This window comes from Aquila chrysaetos, chromosome 4 (genome assembly GCF_900496995.4).
Source record: "Aquila chrysaetos chrysaetos chromosome 4, bAquChr1.4, whole genome shotgun sequence".
NCBI lineage: Eukaryota > Metazoa > Chordata > Aves > Accipitriformes > Accipitridae > Aquila > Aquila chrysaetos.
This window is the reverse complement of record NC_044007.1, coordinates 123,232-150,531: the sequence shown is the minus strand read 5'-3', so window position 1 is coordinate 150,531 and position 27,300 is coordinate 123,232. Positions and strand designations below refer to the sequence as shown.

Sequence of the window (27,300 nt, the reverse complement as noted above, 5' to 3'; positions counted from 1 at the left end):
TGCCAACTGAGCCACAGTAACTGTGTGCATGTTCTTAACCTGTGGAAAACAGGCTTGCGTGACCTCCTCTCATTACAGATTAAACTGAGTGGTATCTGCATGTGCACAACTTAAGAGTGCAGATGGTAACTACAGCTCAGCTGATCTGATCTTTGCTGATCTTTGCAGTAGTTTGGTTATGAGCATAAAGCCTCAATGTGTCAAGCAGTTGTGCATAGAGTGGCTACATTGAGAATCACTGTTCTGAGATCACTCAGGATTCGTCCCTAGCCCAGATGTGCATTCACTTACAGCCCAGGAGGGTCATCCTTTGTTAACATTCATGCATATCTGACATCAGCAAAGGAAAAAGCTGGAAGCAGCCACACTACCCATCATGTAATGGTAGCTGGAAAGAGCCAGGCTAGAACTGTGCAAGAACTTGTCAGCAAAGACGATGCCTTACATTTGAAGAGTGTGTGCGTGTGTTAGTGGATGGTTGATCTCCAAATGAAGAAAATGAGTTCTGATGTTAGAGAGTGTGAACTTTTATGAAATCAACAAGGAAATGTTTGCAGCAATGGAGAAGGTGCTGTTGAGCAAAATCATTAAGGGTTGTGTCTTCAAATGGAACTAGTTGTTGCTGTCCTGGTTTCGGCAACAATAGAGTTAATTTTCTTTCTAGTAGCAGGTACAGCATTATGTTTTGGATTTAGTATGAGAAGAATGTTGGTAACACACTGATGTTTTCAGTTGTTGCTAAGTGGTGTTCATATTAAGTCAAGGATTTTTCAGCTTCTCATGCCCAGCCAGCAAGAAGGCTGGAGGGGCACAAGAAGTTGGGAGGGGACACAGCCAGGACAGCTGACCCAAACTGGCCAAAGGGATATTCCATACCATGTGACATCATGCCCAGTATATAAACTGGGGGGAGTTGGCTGGGGGAAGCGTATCGCTGCTCGGGGAACTAACTGGGCATTGGTCAGCGATGGTGAGCATCACTTTTGGTATATTCCAATTCTTTTATTATTACTGTCATTTTATTATTGTTATTATTATCATTATTATTTTTTTCCTTTCTTATTTCAACCCATGAGTTTGTCATGGTTTAACCCCAGCCAGCAACTAAGCACCATGTAGACGCTCACTCACTCCGGGCCCCCCCCCACAGTGGGATGGGGGAGAGAATCAGGAAAAAATATGTAAAACTCATGGGTTGAGATAAGAACAGTTTAATAGGACAGAAAGGAAGAAACTAATAATGATAATAATAACAATAATAAAATGACAATAATAATAATAATAAATACTGTTATTATTATTTTTAAAAAAGGATTGGAATATACAAGTGATGCACAATGCAGTTGCCCACCACCCGGTGACTGATGCCCAGTTAGTTCCTGAGCGGCAATTCCTCCGAGCCCCACTCCCCCCAGTTTATATACTAGGCATGACATCACATGGTGTGGAATACCCCTTTGGCCAGTTTGGGTCAGCTGTCCTGGCTGTGTCCCCTCCCAACTTCTTGTGCCCCTCCAGCCTTCTTGCTGGCTGGGCATGAGAAGCTGAAAAATCCTTGACTTAATATGAACACTACTTAGCAACAACTGAAAACTTCAGTGTGTTACCAACATTCTTCTCATACTGAACCCAAAACATAGCACTATACCAGCTACTAGGAAGACAATTAACTCTATCCCAGCCAAAACCAGGACAGAGTTTTACCTTTTTCCTTCCAATTCTCTCCCCCATCCCACTGGGTGAGGGGGGAAGTGAGTGAGCGGCTGCGTGGTGCTTAGTTGCTGGCTGGGGTTAAACCACCACAGTTGCTTTCTGGGGCTTGGATCTGTTCCTAACCTTTCTTGGGTGTGCCAGCCTGTGGTACTGTTAGCTGATGTGCTTGTTTTGCTTTAGGCCCTCTGAGGTCAATGAGAACAGCAGCTCACAGAGGAATTCACTGGAAGAGGGAATCAAGCCTGAACAGAGAACCAACTCTATGTCTGGGTAAGTGGATCAGCAGTGTCCTTTGCCTAGGAGCTGCCAGATGATGGAGCAGGTGGCTCCTCCTTTTTGGTAGACGTAAGGTGTAAAAGGAAGGATTTAGCAGAGAAAGGGAAACTGTGATCGGAACCAACTTCTTAAGAGAAACTCACCTCTGTTATGTGTCCTTCCATCTCCCAAGGTGATGTCCTTGGATGTGGTACTGAACAGTTGATTGGGGGTGTTGGTCATCACCTTTTATCTTGAAAACAGGCAGGTAAGAGTTGTGGTGGACCAGGCCAGCCTACCTCTCACTGTTCTTTCTCTGCCCAGGTTGAGTCCATTATATCTTGGAGCAGGCGATCCAGTGGCACCTGTGCGGACAGCCAAAGCTGAACGGCGGCACCAGGAGCGATTGCGAATGCAGAGTCCTGAGCTTCTGAGTGGTCAAGAGAAGGAGCTTTCTCCAGCAGAACGACGTGCTCTGGAGGCAGAGAAACGAGCAATGTGGAGGGCAGCACGGTGAGACAGAAGAACCTTCACTGTTCTCTTTACTAGGCTAGTTCAGGAAAAGGGGACTTGCTGCATGTCTTTTGGATTACATGTTATTAAAAACAGGGAATAAACAAGCCTTCCCAAGTCAGATGTTAGGGGAGATTATATAGTATCTGTTCAAACAGTGCAAAGCATCTGCCGCTTGGCTGAGCTCATCTGCTTCTGACAGCTACATGGGTGAGATGTCTCTTACATGTAACAGTGCTTGCACAATCATGAAGGCAGTGGAGTTTTATAAAAAACATAAACACCTTTACGTGATGATGAATGTATTATTTCCCTCTCAGCACACAGCTTCCCACCTTCTTTGTAACACATGAAAAAGATATTTATTGAAGCTGCAAGGTGACATATTCAAAATGAAAAAAGGAAAGAGCATTTCACATATTCAGTGTTGCTAGACTGGAAAACTTGCTGAAGCCAAAGAATTAGCAAGATGAGGTCATTCTTATCCACACAAGCTGTTTCATCAGCTATGAAAGAGTGACTAAAAATTGTTTTGGAAGAAAGAGAACTTCCTAGCTCAGAACTTAAGACTTGAAGCTAGTCCAGGCATTTACCGTGTCATATAATTCCTTTCAAAAATTAGTCCAGCTGCTCCCATAACTAGTTACAGTTTTCCCGTAATGTTCCTCTAGGAGGCATTCAAAGGACAATCTGAAACAGTCTCTTTTGGGATTTGAATGAGAGCTTTTAGAGCAACAGGGCTGCTAGCGACTCATCCTTGCCAGCCTGCTAGATAAGACGCTGGAGGGATTTACCATGAGTCGTGATACCACTTGGCAATTCCAGTGTTTGTGCTTAGACATGGATGATAATGGTGCTGTCATCTTCTGGGGAGGCTCTGATGATGAAGAAATATATAGTGGAATCCTCAATGAGAGCTGGCTAATTGTCTAGGGCTTTGAGGGTACAAAGCCTCCCATTGTTACTTGATTACGTAACAGATCTGCTTGTGGTTTATTCAGAGCTGGACTAATGTTCCTAGTACAAGGGCTTTTGCCCTTCAAGAAAAACTTTCTTGGTATGCTCCAACTCTTTGCCTTGGATGAGTCCTTTGCCTGGTCTTCTCAGCTGGAAATTTTTTTCTGAAGCACTGCCTTAGTTTCACTGAACTTCCCTGTAATGTCAGAAAGCTGAACAGGTCACTGGAAAGCCTGTTTGTTATATGGAACCTTGGTTTGGAAGAGATTGATTTCTGTCATCTTGTAGCATGTTTGTTAGACCTTTGATGCTGGCCCTGCTTTGAGCAGGTTTTGGATCAGATGACCTCCAGAGGTCCCTTCCAACATGAATTACTCTGTGAGTCTATACTTTGTAATCTCTTCTTCCCCAGCTCCCCCCTAATGAGGATGCCTGCATACAGGCACAGTGGTGACCAGGATGTCAACAGAGTATGCTCTGGCAGGATTGTTTCCACCCTGTGCTGTTGTTTCATGCTCCAAATACTGTGGGATTCTGTCTGCTGCTCTGATTCACTGAATGTTCTGCTGTACATGGCATCTCATGCCTGTTCTAGTTGATGCTGTTCCCATGGTTTCTGTGTCACAACTTTTCAGGTGGCATCATTTGCAAGTGGAAGTTCTGTATTTTCACATTAAGCCAGTAACAACGCTTTTACAAAAATACAAGTGGAAGAGAATTTGTTAACAATGCCTGCCAAAACAGACACCTTGCCCTTGTGTTATAGGGCTAGAAGCTGCCTAGGTGTTGTGGAGCCAAGTGTGTGCTTACAGAACCATCACTTAGAAGAGGCTGGCTGGGACTGAGATGACCAGATCCAAATTCTTGCTCTGGCATATAATTCTTTATGACATTGGACAGATCACCGAGTCCCTCTGTGCTGCAGATGCATGGAGAGAGGACTGTAATAGCACTTGTCTGTCTCACAGGAAGGCTATGAGCGTGGAATACATTAAAAACTGACTGTCAGTATGATGCTGTGTAAGCACCACAGTGTTGTCAGGAGTAGACATCTTGCACAGAATTGCTGCTCAGTCTTCACATGTAAAAAAAAAAAAAAAAAGCTCCACTGTTGTATTTGATCCAACAAAACAGAAGTTGTCTGTCGGGCTTCTCCTCCTGAAAATCAACATCACTGTGCTTGGAGAGGTGGTAGGGACTGATCTGTCATCTCTTCCCTATTAGATATGCAGGATTTTCTTTCCCTCATGCCTCCACTTCCCATGCATATTTCTTCATACAATGGGGCAGGCTTTATGAGGTAATGTCAGCTCTGATTCCTCCTAAGCTTAAGCATTAACATATCCAAGGAATGCTATAATAAAAGCTTTGTTTAAGATGGGTGTAGAGAGGAGAAACATGACATTGCCTGCACAAACCTTTGAAAGCAAAACCCTTATGAGGACATTGCTCACGTCACAGAATGTACGCCACTTGCCTCGGGACTCTATTCTTCTGTGAACTTGTTGCTGTTGCCATCAGATAAAGAAATCTGAAAAATGCTGGGGCGGAGTGGGGGCAGGATTTTTTTAGGCGACCACATGATTTGCTTCTGTAACATTACTGTACATCTGACTAAGTTTTGGGTTAGCTAGGATTTTGCTGAAATTGCTTAGGGCACAGTAAAAGTTCTACATTACGCTGTAGAAGGATTAGTGATTGTTGAGTACAGTGGTTTTGTCCACTATGGGCAGGAGACAGTTCCCTGCATTCCAAACCTTCAGTCTCTTCTCTTCTAAGCATGTTTTGTTCATGGAAAATGAAGTAGTGAAGGGAGAGCCTTTTAGAGGTAAGAATACTTGACAAGAAGCTTCTTGCAACTTCTTGCTTTTTAGTTATCAGATCCAGTGTACTGGTTTTAAGTTCTGCAGACCAGGTCCTCGGCTCTACTTCACTTCTGATACCAAGGTGTAGCTTTTTATTCAGTTCTTGGAGAAGTGCCTGGCTGATTCCTTGGGTAGGGTTAAGGCCATGCTTATTTTGTCATTGGCAGGAATCAGTCAGTCACCATAAAATGTGCTTCTTTTTGTAAGACAAGGATGGACTCTTCCCTGCTACTGCAGATCTCCCGTGATGACCTGGTCTTCTTAGGATCTCTCTTCTATAACTGCTAGAGCAGGCACAGTGACATGATGGCAGCCAGGGCTCAGGTCTTATTTCCAGAGGCCTCCAGGCAGCACTACATGTGCTGTGTGTGAGGGAGGACTGTATTGCCCTGCACGTGGTGCTGCAGCCTCACTAACCTGTATTTTCTTTAAGTGCATGCCACTGATTTTATTACTTTCTTTCTAATCTTCTATCTTCTGCTTCTTTCCAGTTCTCTTGTCTGTGTGCTGTCACTCGTGACCCCATCAGTTTGCACCTTCTTGGGCTTTCCTTTTTCTCCCTGTGTCATCAGTGCTCTGCCAGGACATGTGATGCGCCCCCCCCTTCCCCTGCCCACCGCCCACCCCCCACCCCCCAGCACACACCCCTGTGCTCTGTTGGGACAAACACACTGGGACCCACGCTACATAAGTGTTCTGGGCACACACAGCTGCTGGCATTCATGCCGTAGGAAGAGTGTGATTAAGAAGGTACAGGCACATATCGAGGGGAGCAGGTGTCCAGCAAGTGCTATATGCATCTTGGCAGTTTTCCTACCATGCCACACGCTATTTTACAGATGCACTCACCTCTCCAATTGCATGTGTTCAGGGCTGGTGGCAAACAGACCTTTCGTAATGTGCTTGTCCATTTTGCTTCCCCTTTTCTCGTGGTCAAAGAAAGGTGCATGCTAACAGGTGGTTAGATATATGTATGCAAATGTACACTAAGAGACTTATCAAATGCGTGCACGCACACTCACTCATGCCCTGTACTCCCTCAGTCTGCTTCACACATACACACTTCTTTGTAACTACCTCCCGGGCCTTATCCATTGGTCTGCTGGGTATTTCTAGTCCTCTCCTCCTAGCCTATGAGGAGGGCACTCTCTAGATGCTGAGGCTCTGAAAGCTAATGCTTCTGGGCACATCATCCCAGTTTGCCCTCTGAAGGTTCCTGCTTCTTCTGCAACAGTTGGTGTTGGACAGGATCAGATATAGGAGCCTGTTTTAATCGAGGCTACCCCTATATCAGACCCACATTTCTCCTTGCCAGGGTATGTTCCTGTATCTGTTTCTTTCTTTCCCTGCGCTTGTCCGCTGCGATGTTCATCACCATCATCTCCTCTTCCTCTTCCTCCTCCTCTTCCTCCTCCTCCTCCTCCTCCTCAGATCCTCAGCTCTTGAAGACAGTATTAAACAGTACGAGCAGGATCTGGCCAGGAAGCTGTACCAGTCCCGACAGTGGGCACCTGCTCCCGGGGCCAGGCCAGCTCAGATGTCTAGTCCAATGCAGAGTCACGCCTCAAGAATCCCTGGGTCAGGAAGCCAATCCAGGTGTGCACAGCCCCCTCCCTGCCAGCTGCATGCTCAACAGCCCTGTCTGTATCCCTACATCCTAATGCAGTGCTCCCAGCTGTGGCCTGCTAGGGGTAGGGAGGCAATTTTAGTGGTTGCTGGTGTTCATTTCCCTGAGGTCCCACAGACTACCGGCAGTTGTCTCAATGAGAATGAGGGGGGATGCTGGGTCTGTTTGATTGGGAGAAGGGAGCAGACATTTCTGAGGGCTGAGCCCGCTTTTTCTTAGCTATTTCATAATCTCCTGATGACTGAAGAGGGTTAAGATGCAACACACTGAGAGCACAGAGGAGAGTAAAGCCCTGAGAACTGATCCTATTTATTTGAGCCCCTGCAGTTCCTTTCCCAGCTTGGGTTGCTCTCCCATCGTATATGGTACCTCTGGAAAGGCCTGCAGCTTCTCAGTGCGTTGATGCTTAGCTCTAGGCTCTGTCTGTTCAACGCATATGATGGCATGTGTGTTTCGGGATGACAGCAAACCAAGCTGTTCTCCTCTCCTGCTTTGAAAGTCTGTCTGCCTCAGGGAACCACGGGTGCTTAATTTTGCCTTTCTGCACTCAGCCTGTTGACTGTGGTCTAGCTGCTGGGCACAGAAGGTGGCATTATCTCTTATCAAGAAGGCAATGTCTGATGTCTTTTTTCTCCCTCCCCCATTTCTGAGGCAGGATGAAATCGCTTGAACAGGATGCTCTTAAAGCCCAAATGGTTATTGCCAAGTCCAAGGAGGGGAAAAAACGCAGCACACTGGAGCAGCTGGCAGAGTCACCTTCACCTGTTCCTACCCCATCACCAACACCACTGGAAGGTACTGTATAGCTATCTCTGAGGAAAAAAGTTAATGCTTCTCTAGCTTAACTTGCTTGAAAGGAGACCTGTTGAAAGCAATTTCCTCCTTCAGCCTAGACTGGAAGGTCCTTTGGGGCATATGACATCTCTCAGCATAGGGCATGGGCCTGATCTATAGCAAATGTGAGAGAACATCTGAGGTATGGTTCCAGGGAACCAGAGCAGAAATAAAACCAGCATCATGACTTTTTAAAAAAACAGGAAAGAGGCATTTGTTCTGAGAAGGCAGTGTCTTTCCTGAGCAGAAAAAATGCTGCTAAATGGAAGGGGCAGATTCAGGGAAGTGTTGCATATAATACAGCCATTCACTAAATAGTGCTTTTCTGTCATCTTTTGCAGATTGCAGTCCCAGAAACGTCACTTCACCGGGAAGGCTGGTATGACATACTTCTGCTTGCTTTTGTTATCTTGCCTATAATCCTGGGATTTCTTGGTTACTCAGCTTGGGTGTGGACTGTGCATCTGGGCCATGGGATCCCTACTTAAATACTTAAGCCAGGTCTGGCTGCATGATACACAGAATTGTGAAGAGGGCACAGTGGATGGAACTCTACTGTGCCCATTGCTAGAGGCATCCCCCCTTTTTTGCCACTATGATGTAACATCTGTCTTCTGTTTCCCTGTTTTATTATTTCATCCTTTTCTTGGTTCTTCTTCTCTGTCTTCAGAAAGCCTTTCACTTCAGAGACTTTGGCCCCTTGTTTCCTCAACAGCATAAAACTGAGAACTTCAGCTGAAATCCTATTTTCCTTTTTCTGAGTACTGTATAAATGCAGCAGGACATTGTTGCAGAGAACTGTCAAAATTAGCAAGACAGACAAACAGAAGAGTGGGAGCAGCTGCACAGAGAGGGGACCTGGTTTTGCCCAAGGTCACACAATACAGCCAGCTCTGGATTGAAATCCTGACTGTGCTACAGCCATCAGGAATCTTGCCATGAATTTTCCCATGAAAATAGGTTTCCTACCTAACTTGGTGTGCATGTGCATTTTAGTGGAGCACATCATGTTTTCTCTGCAACTTGGAACCCCTGTCCTGACACCAAAACAACTAAGACAACAATGTCCCAGAGATGCCTCATTTTCAGAGGCTATATTCAGGCAGTCTTGGCACTAACTGAGAATGATGCTCTGCTTCTGCTTTTATCTCTGCATAGGTTGCTTAGCTTCCTGCTGGTTTTCCATCCACTTCTCTCCCCTTACTCTCTCTTCTCTGTTTCTTCTCTTTTGCTGTCCCTTCTAGTCCATGTCTGAAAAGAAGTTTGACTACCGGGAATTTGCTGCTATTCCTTCCTCCAAACCTGTTTACGAAATCCAGGTATAAACTGCATGCTGAACCATCTATTAGATTGGTTAGGGCTTGATTTGCTGGAAGTGCCTGCACATGAAGTGATGACCTTCAGAGCAGAAGGTGAATGACTTGAAGAAGTCCTCTTCCAAGGCCTTGTCTGTGTGGGAGGCAATGACAACCAGCCATGCTGTATAACTGAGGGTTTATTGGAGACTTCAGTCAAGTGGAATTGTGAAAAAGTTGGTCCAGATGGTTTTAAAATTAATGACAAAAGCTTTGCAAATATAAAGCAGCTACATCTTCACCTTAATTGGTCCTGAAATATTTTGAAGTAAAAGATGAGAACTAAAAGGGAAGAAAAGCCTATAGAAATGATTGCCAACAAATTGCACACTGGAGCAAATGTTAACTTCAAACTGGAATGTATCTAGCATCCTGCCCAAGAAGCAGCTGTGGTGACAATTCTCATATGTTGTAACTGGTGTAGATGAACTGTGAAGTAATCACGTGGTAAGAGAACACCAAGTTTTGAGGGTGAGCGCCATGGCAAGGTTCTTCTCCTTCCTGAAAGAACCTCATTTCATTTAAGCTGCTTTGTCATAGAATCAAAGAATGTTTGAGGTTGGAAGGGACCTCTGGGGGTCATCTTGTCTGACCCCCCTGCTCAAGCAGGGCCACCTAGAACCAGTTGCCCAGGAATGTGAACTGCCTTTCTCATATCGTCTGGATTAGTCATTAACTGATTGCATTTGTGACAGCTGATTTGACCAGATACTGTATGTCTGTAATTTTTTTTTTTTTTTTTTAGGTATTTTTTTACTTTTATATAAAGACAATGAAGCAGATACCTGCAGTTACATTTGTGCTGTGTATGGAGAGCTAGCAAGTACTGACATGTTGGGCTTTAACGTGCTGTCATGACACAAAGATCCCAGGTCCAAGGTGTAATCCCCAAAGCCAGGCTGACTTTAGCAGAGTTGCAGTTTGAGGATTCTCAGGCAGTTATACATGATTTGGTGCATATTCTTGGCTGACTCCTTTCACTGGTGGTATTGCTCAGCTGTTGGTAGTCACTCATCTTTTTCGCTAAGAATCCCTTCCCTTTTGGGGTGTGCAGCTGTCCAGATTCTGTACCAAGTGAGTTAGAGGGCTGGCCACTCAAGCTCCAGGGACAGCTCTGGACTACCCAAGTTTCCCCAAGCCTCTGCTGAGGCCACAGTGCAGCACTGGGTCTTCATGCAGCAGAGAAAGTGCCTCCAAAGGAGGCTACACCTCCAAATCATCAGGCAGTTCCTCTGGACCTCTCTCAGCAGTGCAGTAATTAAGAGACTGTATTTCCTCCTGGCCATAGTCACAACTACATCGCTCACTTTGGATCAGTGCAGTGCTGTTTGGCTGGGCTGTGTTCCTCAGCAGTGCATGCCAAAGTCATCACAGCCCCCTGTGCTTTGCTCTCTACTCTTCATGAAGAGCATGACTTCTACCATACATTTGCTTTATTTCTAAAGCACTAAATAGGCTGAGATCATCTCCCCCTCTTTCCTGCCTCCTCCAATTTTGCTGCTTCCACAAAATAGGCCAGATTATATGGAAATGTGGGTTTCTTGCACTCACAGCTGTGAAACTTCCCTAATGCTTTCCATGTAAGTGTATAGAGCTGCGATCCTTTATCCTATAACTAAAGAAAAATTAAGCTACTCCTCACTTGTGCTCTTGAGCTGAGCAAGAAGATCCCTAAAAGATAGATTTGGATCAGTAGTGGCCAGAACTTTCAGATGGGTTTGGCATTATTAAACTTGCTGAATACTGAGCTCTTCTGAAACCCTATCCTTACATTTGTATAGCTCAGAGAAGCGTTGAGCTCAGTGTAAGTATTCTGTACAAACCTAGAAAGAATAGTAGAAGTAACACATGCAGCCACTTTTGAAGTAAACAGAATACCTCAACAGAATACTTTGACCGTTCTGTCCTTGAAGCACTATATACAGCTAGATCAAATTCTCTATTTCAGCAAAATATGTAGGGCTTGGGACATCTATGCCTGTCCCCAGAGTAGTGCAGATTTTCAAGCCACCTCAAGTTCATGACCATGAACAAAGTTGTTTTCTCATGGTGTTGTCACTCTGGTCTGATGAGCTGCAGACAGCTCTGGTTGTTGGAATGGTCTTCATTTTGTGAAGGCTTTACAATTAGGAGGAACTGGTGGACTTTCATGATTATCACTTAGCCATTTCTCCAAAGCTGTCTTTGCCACCTGTAGGGATGTAACTGCTTCCTATCCCACATCAGTTCTCTATACATACCTGAATATAAAGAAGAAAGTTGATTTTGCGTAAGAAGCTAGGCCTGGGAACAGTGCAGATGCAGAATTAGGATCCAGGACTCTCAAGGAAACATAGCTCACGTCTTTGCTGTCCTCCCATGTTTCTACTCATTTTCTGTAGTCTTTACGCTTTCTGCCTTTCATGTCACTTCCTATCCTCTCATCCCTACACACACAAAGTAAAAGGAGGAGAGCTCTGATGGGCAGACACACACCTCATCCTGCAGTTCAGGCAATGGGGCTGCTTGACTTTAGCACAAAGGATTGATGTTGTAATCATGCATTCACTGAGGGTCATGCCCCAGCTGCTGTATGATCAGTGCCTTTGAGGGCAAAAGGTTCTCTGTAGTGTGTTGGAAGGCTGGAGGTGGGGAATTACCTGGCACTAGTGTTACAGAGGTGGATGCTCATGTCTTCTGTTCTCTTCCAGTCACCTGATGCAGCTGATGACCTCAGATACATAGATGACAGAAATAACTCAGGTAAGCTCATAGCCAAAGGGGTTCTCTTTGTACTACTTGCTTCCCCACCACAGTTCTAGAGGGTTCCCCTTTGCCTGCTTGTGGAATCAACCCGGAGGACTTCAACTTCTTGCTGCTTGAAGCATTGTCCTATTTTGTCCTTTCTAGAATGAAACCTCCAAACTCGCCACGTTCAGTTTTGGGTAGGATATTTGCATTGTGCTTTAGTGATGGCTAATTTGCTGAGAATGGTGTGTAACAAGCATGCCTAGTTTTCTTCTGGTTTTATGTTCTGGAGTAAAGAGTAGTAGTAAAATGTGGGTGGGAAGTTTTGGCCTCTGTCACCTGCTGTAAGTGGATAACATCCATTGTCCAGGGTCTGCTTTGTGCCCCTTTTGCTAGAGCAAAGAATCTTGCTGCCTGCAGCAGGCAGCTGCAGATAAATTCATCCTGGTTTAAGACTTGAGAGTGTTTGGGTGCTTGAGTAACCAGGTGACTCTCCAAGTCTATGCTTGTGGATCTGTGTGCACAGTCACTTAACTACTTAACTAAAGAGTAATTAAAGCTTTGACTGCTGTATCTCTTCCAGCTGTCCTAGCTATGGTATGTCTTTCTGTCCCCAACTGTAATGGACAGACTATCTCCCACTTCATTCTAGGTGGCTGTAGTAATAGTGTGGAGCTCAGCAGGGCCTGCCTGCTCCTTAGTAGTACTTCTGTTTCCTTCAACAGTTGATGCTGGTTTTCTTCTAGCTGTTCTGCAGCTTCCCCCCGCCCCCCCCCCTTTATGTTACACAAGGAACAGTTTGTCTCTCAATTTTATCTTGGCAAATCTCTCTGAGTAAAGGCTGCACTCCAGACAGCTGATCCGTGTATGGGTCATTTCCAGAAGGAGATTCTGCTGCAGAGATACTCAAGAAAAGCTTACTTTCCTGAGAACAACATCTGTTCTTCATCCCTTGGAGTAAACCTCTCAACCCTGGGTTATTCTCTTGAGGTAGTCCCTTCAGTCAGTGTACATAACTAGGAGGTCACTGAAGGGTCGGGAAATAATCAGTTGCTTAGGGGCTTCAGGCCTCACCATTGCCTGTCATTGGTCTCTTAGGCCCTCAAACAAAATAAAAGCCATAAAGAAAAGTGTATGGTGCTCTATCAAGAGTTTTTTAACCCAGTCCTTAGTCTTTAAGTAATCCTTCAGTCACCACTGTATGAGGCAGTGATGTGTGTGAGGCACCAAAAAAATGCAGGTTTTCCAAAATCCTCAGCAGATGAAGATGCAACTAAGCTCTTTTGGCATGAGACAAAGCTCAAGGGTTTTTTTAGATTTCCCCCTCCCCCCATCTCATTCTGCCAGGCAGTGTAGCATTCTAGCCAACATATAGATTTTTATTTTTATGTAGATTTTGGCAAGTTATAACATCTGTATGAGGAATTTTAAAAATCATCCTTTTCTGCATCAGTTCCAGCCTCCTGCTAGGCCTGCTTTTGTTTCTTTTCAGATATCCTTCTCAGAACATGTAGAGTAAATATCTGCAAAGAAATAGTTCTCTGGGAAAATACTTGAGAATTGGAGTGATTTTCACTTCATTTTTCTTTACCATAAAATGAAAAGGAAGGGAAACCAGTCACCAAAGATCAAAGGAGTATACGCTGAACTAGTTCAAAACAACACTATGTGTGTGCATTCTTCTACTGCCCCCCCCCCCCCCTTCATTTGCAACTCCCAGCATTTCAGGCACCAATTTGACATATCCTATCAGGCCTTTCACTTCTGTGTGTATTTAATACACCTTTAAAAAGATCTAATTGCTACATTTAGTGACACCTTTTCTCTGTACACCTCTACACACACTGGGATTTTAATCAGAATTATCCTTGATCATGAAATTATGGCTTTTTGATCATACGGTAAACTCATAAGCAATTCCTAAACTTTATGCTAGAAAAGCATCATAACAGAAACTCCAAGGATATCTTACTGCTGACTGCAGGAAAGCATTAGCATGTCTCTTCTGAACGTCTTTCAAAGCACACCATTGTTTTTTTCTTGTCCATTGCAGATGGGCTCTAAGAAATACTTCTTGCCTTTCTCAGGTCTGACTTCATGGTTATCATCTTTTAAATGTGTTTCAGAATGTTTATTCCAAGGTTTTCAAGAGGCCAGGAAGTTATTGAACTACATAATAGCATTTTTAGGGTGGAACCATCCTATGTGTGTGCTTTATGACATAACTTTTCCAGATCACATAGAGCCAGCGTCTTTTGCCTTCCAATCTTACAACCATCAGGTTTCAGAAATACACCCTTGATAACTTTGTATTGCACTTATTACTGGATACCTACTTATGGTGTGTAAGAAACTACTTTTGTCCTCACAGTCTTTGTCCACTTGGGATGTCTAGTGTCTACAGCAACTTATACAGGAAAGGTATCTTTCCATCCTACACTGGACTAATCACTACTCTATTATTAGTTTTGTCTAGAACTCAGCTCAGCAGCTCATATACACATAGGAATGAAAGATGATCTCTTCACCTTCTTGTATTGTTAATTTATCCCCGTTCAGCCTTTTTAGCCATATCTCTACTCCACAGACTTGCATCAACCCTTTTGTTTTCCAGACTTCCATTTTACAGATTCTTTCCCACCAAAATGTCACAAAACTAGAATCTCTGGATTCATACTAGTTGCAATGCCTGTGCTCTCTTCCAGTATTTTCTGATTTCTCTCATGGGATAGGAAGCAAGTAAGGGAGGCTTGTACTGGTTCAGAATATACCAGTATCCTGTTTGGCTGGAAGTGAGTTCTTGAAGAAAGACTGTAAGAAACAGAGAAAATGAGCTTGCATAGATGAATATTCTCGGTTTTCTGTAATCACCTGTTAAGTAGGAATGTCTTGAGCCAGGTATTGTATCTAGATCATGAATGGAATGATCCTCTATAAAATCGTCTAGATTTTTTTTTTTAATCTTTCATGATGCTTTGTGGCATTGAGTTTCATAATGAGGCATTTTGTTTACTTTAATTCTGTTTCTTGATAATGTCCTTGGGTCTTCTGGGACGCAGTGAATAACTATGTCTTATTCACTCTTTCTGTACCATTCATGTAGACCAGTATTGTATCAGTTATCTTTCTTCCAGGCTGAAGAATCCTAGTTCTTCTTTGTGGGAATTGTTCCCACACCCCTCTGGACCTTTTTTATTTCATCTATGCCATTTTTAAGGCAGAGAAGGAGAACAGGGCTGCATGCAGTATTGCAAATGTAGGCATATGATGAGTTTATGCAGTGGCAGAAGGTGTTTTGTATGTTTTCTCATCTTTTCCAATACCTAATCCTTGAAAGTTAAATGGTATTGCTGAGAAGTGTGCCAGTGTTTTCAGAAAGCTCCCCCTAATGACTACAGAATCATAATCTCATTTTAAGGATGTTGCATTTTATATGCAATTGGGATTATATTACTTTTATTGAGTTTAAGCATCATCCAATAGTGTAAAAATAAATTTACTAAGTCAGCACGAGGTTCTGGCTAGTCCAATATTGTGTCTGATGCGAGCCACTGGGAATGCCAAGAAAAGAGCATAAAAGAAGAAAAGCATAAAGTGATTCCTTCCAGAATACTACTCTAGGCTACAACAATCTGTGTTTTAGCACTTTCTAAGCCAGAGGCCTTTAATTTTAGAGTTTTTTATTTCTTTCTTGAATCTATTCACATTTGCAGTAAATTTCACCTTCCGTGTCATTGCCCAGTCAACTTGGTAAAATCCTAATACCTTTTTTGTAGTTGAGTTTCATTTCACTACCCTGAGATACAGCTTGGTATCATCAGCAGTTTCTCTCAAGACAGTCTTTATCACTTCTACTCCTTCTCATTAGTTACCAAATACTGACCCTAATATGGATAGCTGCTTTATGTTGTGATAGCAGGTAATATCCTCCTGCACTTTTTCTGTGTTTTAACTACTTACTTACCCACTACAGGATGTGCTGCCTTATCCCATGGCAGCTTGTTTTCATTAATAGCTTTGGCTGAGGAACAATCAAAAGATTTTTTACAAGTTCAGTATGTTGTGTTGAGATGACTTAACTTGCATGTTTGATGGTTCCTTTGGCTAATTTTAGTCTTAAGAGGGTCTAAAAGGAATGACTTCCTTCTAAGCCACACTGATTTCCTTCCCCATCCCACCCCCCATCTGGATTTTTATCTGCATGTGCCCATGCCTTTCTTTTATACCTATTTGCCTTGTTTGGAAGTCAGTCATCTGCTTGCCAATCCCAGTATCCTTTCAAGATGTCAGATTTGTCACCTACGTTAATTTGGTTCTGAGGCCTTTTCAAACAACAGGTTAATGCTATGGTTAATAGTTCAGGAAGGATTCTGAATTATAACAACTACTCATACTTCGGTACTGTAACAAGGGGAATATTGCATCTTGGAGTCTGGTTCCAGAGCAGAGGGTGGGCCACTGGGTACAGCTCAGCAGACTGTGCACCTTTGACCTGATAGATCTTCATAGATTTCTGTATTTGAGGTTCTCTGCTATGTTCAAAGACTTTAGAGAGGCTTCCCAGGAGCCAGTTTGCACTTGAAGGGAAAAATCTGTGGTTTTGTGGAACTTTTTCTTTTTTTTTTTTTTTTTACACAAGTATCTCACAGTAGTTGCTCAAGCCAAATTATCACAAAGGGCAGATGTTCCAGGTGTATGTCAAAGCACAGCAGATAAGCTCTACTAGGTCCTTTCAGGAGGGTAAGGAGCCACTGTAACAGCAAGTGTACTTTAGGTGCAGAACACATCCTAAAAGGCCTAAGACCAAGTTAACTGAGAGTCTGCCCTGCCAGAGTATCTTTCCTGGTGAGTTCCTTTGGTGACGGAGCCAAGTCACAGACTAAATTTACAGAAAGGACTTAGTCGTGTAACTTCAACGTTAAGCAAGGCCAAAACGCTCACCTCTCGTTAGCTACAGCATACCATGCTGGTGGTCACACTGCTTGCTAGTGCGTGCTACTCTGTTGAAACAAAGATCACTTAAAAGTCCTGGGCACAGGATTGCTGTAAATCACTAAGACTTCAGTGCCGTCTCAAATTCAGCACCTGGGTATACCCTTGTGTCTACGTTAACTGTATCAGCTATATACTTAACCTAGCACTTTCTCTTTAAAACTATGTTTCTTGTCTACACAGTTCCCCAGGAGCAGGATGGGCAGCCAGAGGAAGAGGAAATGTTAGTAACACGTGATTCATCAACACCTACTTCATCAGCACTTGAAGAAATGGCCCTGTACAGCAGCAAACGCAAACTCCGACACAGCAGGCGCAGTTTGGAGGCTGCTGTCCCTACGTAGAAGATCTGGTGCACCTGGGCAATGGAATAGCCCAGCACAGGGCTTTTGAGCTTCCTGTGCTCCAGGGACAGCACTGGACTGCCCACACTGCAGCCTCCTGGACTCTGGATGGGAACTGAGCACCCCAGGGAGCATTGTGGCCAACTAACTTCCTTTAAGGCTGTGAACCGCCCTCGTTTCTCACCCAATAATGCACTGGGGCATGTCCTAAACAAAATGGGACGAACACTAGACTTATTGATGGCAATTGAGAGGAGGTGTGGGTGTGACAGTGGGCAGCTGCAGCTTGTTAGCCTGTAAATATTGTGTGTGGGGGAAGGGTAGGACAGGGAGAACATATGAGTGTGAGAGTGTGTTGGGCTCCAGCTGTTATTTCCTCAACTTGGATTTGTTTAGTGGTTAATATGGGAGCTTCTACTCCGGTATGAATTAGAAGGAAGGTCCAGCCTGCCTTTGCTCCTATTTAATTTCCAGTCTTTTGCCAAGAAGCATCTCCTTCCACTCTCCTGCACTGTGTCACCTCACTTTCTTTTGGGAGTATGTGGAAATGGGTAGCTTGGAGGCAAAAAAAAAAAAAAAAAAAAAAAAAAAAGAAAAAGAAAAAAAAAAAAGGAATTTCAGTGAAGTGCCTCCCTCTGACACTGACACCTATGTGCTCAAGCAAAGACAACTGAATAAGCAGGAGCCTGTGCCAGCTCTGTGCCGCTTGCCTCTGGTGGTGAGCGCAGCAATCTATCCCACATAGGAAACTGCTCCTGCTAGTATTTTGTGCTGTTCTGGGAGACAGGTACCTACCTAGATGTACACATAACTGTGTGTATCTCGTGCGTGCAGTGTGAACCACTCTACAAGCACACTGTACTGTACTGAGTGTCAGAGGAGGCCAGGTATCTGTCTTCTGTCAGCACCATGACTGAATTGGTGACCTGGGGCAGAAATGAGAAAGGAGCTGAGCAGCTGTAGCAAGAGTGTAGCAGTGTGCATGTGTGACAGCAATAGAGAGCAGAATAGTTGGGGATTAGGATACGGTGGCAGAGATAGGAGGTGTAAACAGCAGATAAGATAGTGCGTTAGGATTCAGGAAATGGGGAAGGGTAGGAAGTGGCGTTGCTGGGGTCAGGTTAGGAGTAACGGGGTCTTACAGGTAGGAGGATACTAGTGGGTGAGGCCACGATGTTGCCCACTAGTGGTGAAATGAAACGTGACATTACCGGGGTGCCCAGCGTGGGGCTTTCAAAGAGTGCCTGCTAGGCAGGGAGCACAATGAAGTAGGATGGGTCTGGCCTATGCCTTGCAATAACTACACAATTCTACTTTCTGCCAACTTGTTGGCTTCAGGCCCCTCTCCATGTAGAACAAGGAAAATACATGCTTGCCCATGCAAGAGGAAAAAAATGGAAAAGGAGCAGGGGTGTGATTCATGGTTTCCATGAGTGGAACAAGGGCTGTGAACAGATTCTGTATCAAGTGAGCTCTGCAGATGTGGAGGAGACAGATGCTGCCTATAGCTCTGACATCAGTCTCTGCTGCCGACTACTGAAATAAACCATCCCTTTTCCTTTTTTTTTTCTTCTTTTTTTTTTTTTTTTTTAAATGTCTCTAATAGGGAGAAAGGCATCTGAGCTTGGCAGTAATCTGATCTGTCTACCCTGATACATTGGTGCTCTCTGCTGAACCCCTCCAGCAGTAAGACCAGAGTTGGACCTTAAGCCTTTCAGTGACTCAAAGTGGCTTGGGAGCGACAGGCACTTCTGCTTGTATATTTGCTGAATGAAAGAACTGGATGCAGTTTCTTTTAGTTGAGAATCTCCCTTCATGCCAAAATCCAGTGGATCATTTTAACTGACTTCATATGGTTTAATTTTACAGAGCTTTGAAGGGGGAACTCTGATAATCTCACACTGCAGCTATGGCTGCTTCCATCATCAGCAATTTGAGCTTTTCCTTTTTAAATCTAATTTTAGCATTTGCTTTTTAACAACAGCAATTTCGGAAACAATCCTGGATTGGTTTTGGTGACTAACTTGTGATTCTTTTTTTCTTTCCCTTTGCGGTACCTGGTGCCAGGCTCTGGGTTCTCTCCCATTCTCTCCCAAGAGACTCTGAGGGAAAATTAGCGCATCAAGACTGTAACTAGTGAAATTTGTACAACCAAAGAAATCTATTTTGTGGTTCAAGGATAATAAAGTTTACTTTACATTTTAGAAACTTTAGTTAATGTGGTTTGCCCTGTGTGAAGTCTGCAATTTCTATATCAACACTTTGGTTCTTATCACCCTATAGTGTAGCAAACATACTAGTGATTTTCCTGCTTTTGGATGCAGAAATTAATGATCACCTAAATCAAGGCCAGCTGCAGGAATATCAAGATGAGCACGTGCTACTTGTGTAAATTTCATAGAAAACTGGCATCTATGCTGAAAGGGGAGGAAGAGCAGATTCACTCTTGAGGGGCAGGGAGGAGAGTAGAGGTTTCGGCTCCAGAGAAGTTGTAGTGGTCGGGAAGGGAAATGAGGACAAACAGGTGAGATGAATACATGTTCGATACAGTGGTTTAGTTATCACGTTCATCGCTGACATCTATTTAAAAAACAACATCCTGCTTAATGGCATACAAACGAGGGAGGTGAATTCAGAAATGAGAAAATGAGCTGTAACGTGCTGTTCAGTGTTACAGCCTTTAAGACAAGTACTGATGCTAGCTGCAGGGGGACTCTTAATTCCATCCATACAGTGGGCTGATGAGGCACGAAATGTCCCTGTGTGCTGTGGTGCCCGTGCGTTTCGTGGCTGGGCTCTGTCAGTAAAGGCTGCCTGACGTGATGCTGTCGTCTGTGGCAGTGAGGACTGGTTCCTTCTGCTGCTGCTGAGCTCTGCAGTGCCTGCTGCTCTGGCCCATTGCTTCACAGGTGTGGGTGAGCTCATGGAACACCAACCCTAAGGGTTTGGCTCCATTTGACCACCTGCCAGGAGTGTGTGGGGGAGCACGTGTGTGTCTGTGTGTGTGTGGATGATGGAACACCTGGACACATGAGTCAGTAGGTGGCTGTTACAGGAGTAGCCTGGAAGCGATGCACAGCCTGAGCCCCCCTCACCAGCTGATGTAATATGAAACAGTGACACCAGCAAGATCTTAAGCCTCTTGGCTTTCTTTACTTGGCCCTGCTTAAAAAAAAAATAATGCTATTTTGTTTACATGATTAAAGCTTTTAAAAACATAGTTTAAATATTAAAAAACTAACACATATCATGTAGCCCAAACAAGTTTTCCTTAGTCTGGATCAATGGATGGCCACCAAGAGGTGCCAGCACAGTGAAAGAAAAGCAGCCCCAGTGGGAAGAGGGCAGAATTCCTTTTTCTGGAGACAGTGTCATGCTAGACCGTGGCCTTATTCTCCATCCTTTGCAACTGTTGACTTGCAGGGACAGGTGGAAAAAGGACCTTGGCATGTCACATGGTACCACAGGAACAGTCTTGTCTTAGTTCAGCTTGGAGAGTTCAAGAGTCTAAAGTGTAGACTTACACAGACTCAGTATATTGCACAGGTTTTCTCCTATAAAATGGAATTTTTAAAAATCTTGTTTCAATGTATCTTTTTTCTCCCCACTTAGACTGTAGTTTTCTTGGGCCACGTTTATTACTTTATGCATATGTATCGCCTAACACAACTGAGCCATGATTAGGACATACGCAATAGTTATCACTTTAGAGGAAAGTAAACATCATCAGGGTCCTTGTAAGAATTGAAGCAGGTCATTAGCATAATTATTCTCAGACAAAAGCACACCTCATAAAAATGCAAGCCTGAAAGCCTCATATAAGGTACCCATCCATTGCATATGCACTGGAGGGGGCAGGGGCAGGATGGGAATCCACACCCATTTATCTGCAATTGAGATTTCCCCGAAGGGTCCATGTTACAGGCCCTATTTCCAGTTAGGGTATGGACAGGAGGATAGAGATGATTGCTGTGATGGAAGGTGGCCCAGAAGTCTTAACAGCAAGCATATTCAGAAGAGTTTCAGAATTAGAAAATCTGTCCAGCTGCTTTGCTGCTTCCGTGATGAACCTGTTGATGAGAAGCAAGGGAGTAGGGCCTAATTCCAAATGCTCTACTAGATGAAGGTCCAGAAAAGCTGTTCATGCAAGAGTATCTGATTTACGATAGCTACTCAAATTATCCACAGGGCTAGCATGCAATTATCTCTGGTAAGATGTTGCTATTGGAGTAAAGACAGAGAAAGACAACCAAAAAATATTTTTCAGAACTTTATAGCTTCCCTGGGTTTTGAGGTATGCTGGAAGGATGCTCTTACGTCTTCATTAACTTAACTTAGGAAATTTATTTAGGGTGGATATTTTACTATAAATAGGAACAACAAAAAATGAGTTCAGCTGTATAGGGACAATGCAAAGATCTTCAAGGCTGCACAAATACAGAATAGAGTACAACTGGTTAGGTAGAAGGTTTGCAAGCAATAATCTTGCAGCTAAATGCATCGTATAGCAACAGTGAATCGACATGCTACTGGGACTGTGGAGGCAAAGTTAATGTCATGTTGGAACATAGCTCTAGATGCAACTTGCAACATATGAAGTAAAACATGCTCTACATAACACTGATTTTTGAGCATTGTAGTTTTACTGGAGACTACCACATAGCTGACCACCATATCTGGTTAAAAGCAAATGGAAGGGAGCAAATGATATTGAAATATGGAAGACAGCAATGGGAAAGAACTCCACCAAGCTAAATAAAAAACACAGTAATGCATATAAAAAAGAATCTAAAAAGCAACTTGTTAATGTGACACACGTATGTAGACCGGGATGCTGTCTGGTTTGTGACACTATCTGGTTAAGGGCATGTTTCAGCATGAAAGACTAGGACAAGAAGTAGGATAAGTAATAAACACCCAGATACACAGAAGAAGGAGGAGGAGGAGATTGTTTATGGTGATGATACTTGAGGAGCATTGTGGATTATGTAAAATTTACCATGGACTCTCTAGGGGAAGGAGCTCCTATCTGTAGGATCTTTCACTACTTCATCTACAATGTATGTCACTAATGTAATCTGTAAACATAGAGTCAACTAAAAATACAAGTAGCAGCAGCAAAAGTGGTACTGAGCTAAAACTACAGATTCATCTAGTCCAGCACGTTGTCTCCAGGTATGCAGCATTTCCATTATGCTATAGCTGGGACTGCCACTCCATCGCTATAGTTCGGCTTGCGCACCTCAGGTCCATGCTTTTTGAATACAGTGTGTTCTGGTAAATCATGTCTTGACACCACAGGAAAGCTGCAGTTTCTCCAAAGGATAATAATCAGTGGCCAACTGCATGTGGATAAAAGCAGATACTGTCTGTCTACAAAAAAAATCAACTACCCACCTAAACCAGAAATAAAGTGTCCCATACCAAAGTCTGTGACAGGCCCCAAACAGCCTTCCTGACTAATGGAGATCTGGCATCACAAAGGTGCATCCCTTTCTGGTAAGAGCAAGTATATATCCCCCTCTCTGCTATAAAGGGCCAATTCCTTATTTTCTGCAGTCAGACAACACCTGCCTTCACCCCAACCTCATTCTCCTTCTTTTGAGTTTTCCTCTTCTTTTTAGCCAGCATGGTAACCAAAGCACAAACTAATTTTGCACCTTGTATGAAAACCACGCAAGTGTATAAGAAGGTTATAATTAAAGTATTAGTTCAAATCAACCTATTTCACTTTGAACTGAAAGCAGTCTATAAATAAGTGTTCATGTAATTTAGTACCTGTATCTTATCTGAGATAGCACTAGCAAAACATCAGACTGTGATAACATACTGCTATAGGAAGGAGCCTCCAAAACAGCCTATAGATCTTTCATACATGAACATATATCTTTCAAATTTCATACATACAAGAAATCACTAATAGAACAATAGAACAATTACTGTTATAAATGATTGATCTTTTCCCCCACCTCTTCTACTATGGTACACAAAAAGTCTTCCTTATTGGGATTGCTTGGAAGGTAGGCTGTCAGAGATTTTTTTTTTTTTTTTTTTTTTTTTTTTTGGTCCGTCTCAGAGGTCTCTTCTCTATATTAGTAGTATTATTGCAACCTTTCTGCCTGATGCAAGCTTGATGGGAGTGCTCACCATATACTGATACAATGACTTCAATCTCACTGTCCACTCAAATGGCTTTTGTCTCCAACACCTTCAGTACCACATCATCTATCTCCTGATTACATCTCTCTATGCAGAAACTAGAATTCTGTATTCCATACAAAACCATAAAAAAGAGGCTAAATTACGAACCTTATTGCACTCCTGCTCTTTCAGCTGCCCCTCTCTTCACACCAGGATGTGGCAGAAGGCACACAGTAATTTTAGTGCTGCCTTTTTTGGGCAGATGAATTCTGCAGGCAACATGGCTTGAAGAACTATGGACTATAACCCAATATGAGTATGAAATAGCATGCTGGCAGACAGAATTTTACAAATATAAATGCAAGATAATGCTCACCAAAAGAAACAATTTAAGTTTTCACTGGGTTTATTCAGGAAAACTCAGACAAAAAAAGCAGAAGGAATCATTATGCTCAATGAAAACATCTGTTAAAGTCTGGCATGGGTAGCTATCACTGGTATTTACGATACCAAGCACTACACTTCAGTGACAGAATAGTTTTGGAAATACTATTTCTATGATATGTCATCCTAGTGAGATTTTTTTCTAAGGAAGTTAGGAAGATGTTAATGTCAACAACAGGCCTGGAATGGGCACAGACATGGTGGTACCAGAATGCTTGAGCCAGCCATCCATCCCAAGTATTCCGTTGCTAGCCAAGTTATGCACTCCCTACTCTCCCTCAGTCTTCCTGATTGCAAAAGCAGGTTTGACACACATTGTGGTCAGAAAAACAGATTTGGTCTATTGTCCTGCTCCAGGCTGCAGTGACCAGGCAGGGCTGCCTGATGGGTACCCCTGAATGGCCTTGATTACATTATTTGCATATCTTATGATCCTCTTTACCATGTCTTTACCATTCCTTTTTCTGCCTAGCCCTCCTTTTCTTCATTTTGGTCTCCTTCCAGAAAAACAACCAGCCTTGAATTACTTCTTCCCCTTTGGTCTCAGTTTTGTTACATTCATCCCTAAATCTGGTACTTCTGGTAAGGTTACCTACTTACCATATGTTTATATGGTATAACTGATACGGTGACCTAAGGACTTTCAGCCTAGCAAGATTCTACTCCAGAAGGTCCCCAGTACTCCCGTTATCTGCAGCATTCCTCTGTTCCTCACATAATTTTCCCTTAACTGCCTGTGAAATCCAGCCACCCTCCCAGCGCTATTTGCAACTTTTGTCAGCTTCTCACATTGTTATCTGTTAGATCCAGCAATTTCTCACATCATGTCCAGTACTGTCTCATGTCCTGTTCAAGTTAGCTTAGTCTCTGGCCAGTGGCCTAGTCAGCTGTTTGCAGATCAAACAGTTCCCATCAGAGGCAGTTTAAATACTATCTTGTATTCTTTTAGTTTATTGCACCCCTATATGAGAGACAGGTGTTTGATTAATTGCTGCATTTTCTTCTGTCACAGATATTTGTCTATATAATTTATCTCAGTTTGCAATGAAATTCTACTTCCAGGTCTATGTCAAAGTGGTTTTTTGTTTGGTTGGTTGTTTTTAAAGTAGAATGTGTCCTATGGTACTGTGACAGCATGTATTGTGTATGTCAATTACAGTGCAAAAAGGACTGTGGCTAAAATGTGAACTTGCTGGTAAACACAGAGTGCTTGAATTGCATATGTGTCTTCTAGGAGACTGGTCTGTCTTTGCAGTATTTTTTCACCATACAGTGTCCCTGAAAATAGCACTCGCATCACAAAATAGTGATCAAGCCAAAAGATAATACTAATAAAAACCCATGAAAGTTAGTATCATGAGAAACAAATTCAGAAATAGTGTAAAGCCTGGTGAACTGTGCAATGGCAACAGTCCTTGGTCATGTTTAATGTGAAAGAATGTAACATAAGTTCAATATAACATAACAACAAATCATATTAAGAAACATAAGTGTAAAATCCAAATGATCTATCCCTGAAGATAACTGGCCACATATGGAACCCTTTGACTGAAAAATGCTCTCAGAGAGCACAAAAAACTGAATTCCATGCATTAAGTTCCAGTCCTACCTGGCAAAAAAACCCCAATGAAAAATTATAAATATCCATTTCAAGAATAAGGTGAATATTCAACAGTCAAAGCTTTTGAAACCAATCAAGGATGGCTATGAAAATTAAAAACCAAAACCCAAATCTCTTTATAATGGAGTTTAGGAAGGAATGAGTAAGTGTTGATTGCAAGGCTGCAGATGCTTTTCCAAGTAGGTGAAAGAGGTATCAGAGGCTATTCTTTGCAACATGTTCAGAATGGAAGACACACAACTCAGAAACACATACCATCAAAAGCTTTTACTGCTCTGGAGAAGCAAGCTCCTGAATCTGAGGTCATGAAAAAAAAACACCCCACTTTAATATTATGTGGTAATTTATGTGGCAATTTCAAATGTAAACCCCTACTAGTTTACCACTCAAGAAACCTGGGGGTGCTGAAACATTTAACCCTACTTACGTTACCTGGTCACCACTGTTCAGATAAGAAGGCATGAGAAACATCCATGATTGGATGTTATAGAAGATTGGTTAGTGAATTGCTCTAGTCACCCAGATAATCTAGCACTTATTACCTGGCTGATTCTCAGCAAACAGCCAACCAGCTCCCCTCTGTGATTTGCCTCTGAACATTTAAGTTGTGCTACCTCAGTTTTAGAGCCACTCAAGAGTGCTAATTTCAAAATGTTTTATTTATGACAAACACATTATTTGAAAGAAATGACAAATCAAACAATTAGTGTGCAAATTTTTGAAAAGTTGCAACTTGCCTTGAAAAACATTCTTGTTTCATGAGACTTGGTAGCAAGACAATGAATGAGTCTTGCAAGGCACTATGGAAGGACTATACTCATGATTTTTAAAGGTTTGAGAAATGAGAGGATGATGTAGTTCAAACAGCAAATGTTGCAGAAAATGTTGAGTTTGATGAAAGAGACAGATATTCAAGAACTTAGAGAACTGAATGAAGAAGAGTTACCGGAAAATTAATTAGACCAATTTGCTAAAGAGCAGTAAATATAAAAATAGAAGACTTTAAAGTATCAGTAATGGAAACATGGACAAAAGTATGTATGGGAGCAGTAGGAAGCTTGAAAACATACTCAGTTTCCATTCAAATAATTAGTTCCCAAATTTAATTTATGTGAATTTACAAACTTGCTTAAGAACACATCTGTCAGTTGTAAAGGGAAACTACTGCAGTAACATTTTAATAATAAGGGTTAAATGATCATGAATGGAAATATTCAGAAGGTTTTTCTCTCCTGTTTGGTAGGCATAATGGTAATCTTTCCACAGGACTTACTTAAAAAATGTACATTAAAAAAAAATATGGCTCAGCGTGACCTCTACTGACAGAAAGATGAACTGCCACGTACAGTTTGATGGCTGGAATTCAGCAGAGACTGAGTTAAGGAAAGCTATAGAGCTTTTACCAGATTTAAAAATGGTACCTTGGCCAAGGCCGGCTCCAGCTGTCAAGATTTAGTTTAGCATAGACATATAGCTTGGACAGACTCACGGTTTAATCTAAACATTTTCAGATGAAAGGCTGATACTAGTTCAGAAAGGTTTTACACAGCACATCATACAAAACTTCAATTACTAGGAAAAAAATTTCTTTAGGGAAGAATCCTCTTGTCATGAACACTTGAAAAAAACCACACCTGAGGAAAAGCATATGTAAATAGAAAGAGAGAAAGGTAATGGTGAGTTGTTTAGAATAATTTATTTGATGCCTTAAAATGTATTAGGAAAAAAACTACTGGATTAGTATCACACCAGATCAAAACAAAAATAAAACCGGCTTGAGAGAAGACATGGAAGATATCACAAAAATCTGTATACCCATGTAAAATGGTAGGTATTACTAGCTAGCATCGTCAGGAGGCGGGAAACGAATAACTGATATAAAGCAATAATGAAAATTTACAAATCAGCAGTC

The 27,300-nt window shown here is 42.6% G+C and overlaps 1 protein-coding gene across 50 annotated transcripts in view; it reads left to right on the top strand.

Annotated features, from left to right (window-relative positions):
* Positions 1-19,386, top strand: part of SCRIB (scribble planar cell polarity protein) — a 115,527-nt gene extending 96,141 nt beyond the window's left edge. For 41 of the 50 annotated variants that reach the window (XM_030010915.2, XM_041122890.1, XM_041122883.1 and 38 more), the window contains 8 exons: positions 1,894-1,983; positions 2,293-2,481; positions 6,735-6,899; positions 7,586-7,725; positions 8,106-8,143; positions 9,009-9,083; positions 11,810-11,861; positions 17,022-19,386. In XM_030010915.2, the coding sequence (XP_029866775.1) occupies positions 1,894-1,983; positions 2,293-2,481; positions 6,735-6,899; positions 7,586-7,725; positions 8,106-8,143; positions 9,009-9,083; positions 11,810-11,861; positions 17,022-17,182 (910 nt within the window). In that variant the 3' untranslated portion in view covers positions 17,183-19,386. The other 9 variants (XM_030010953.2, XM_030010955.2, XM_041122860.1 and 6 more) reach the window with 6 other exon arrangements.
* Positions 19,387-27,300: the final 7,914 nt, after the last annotated feature.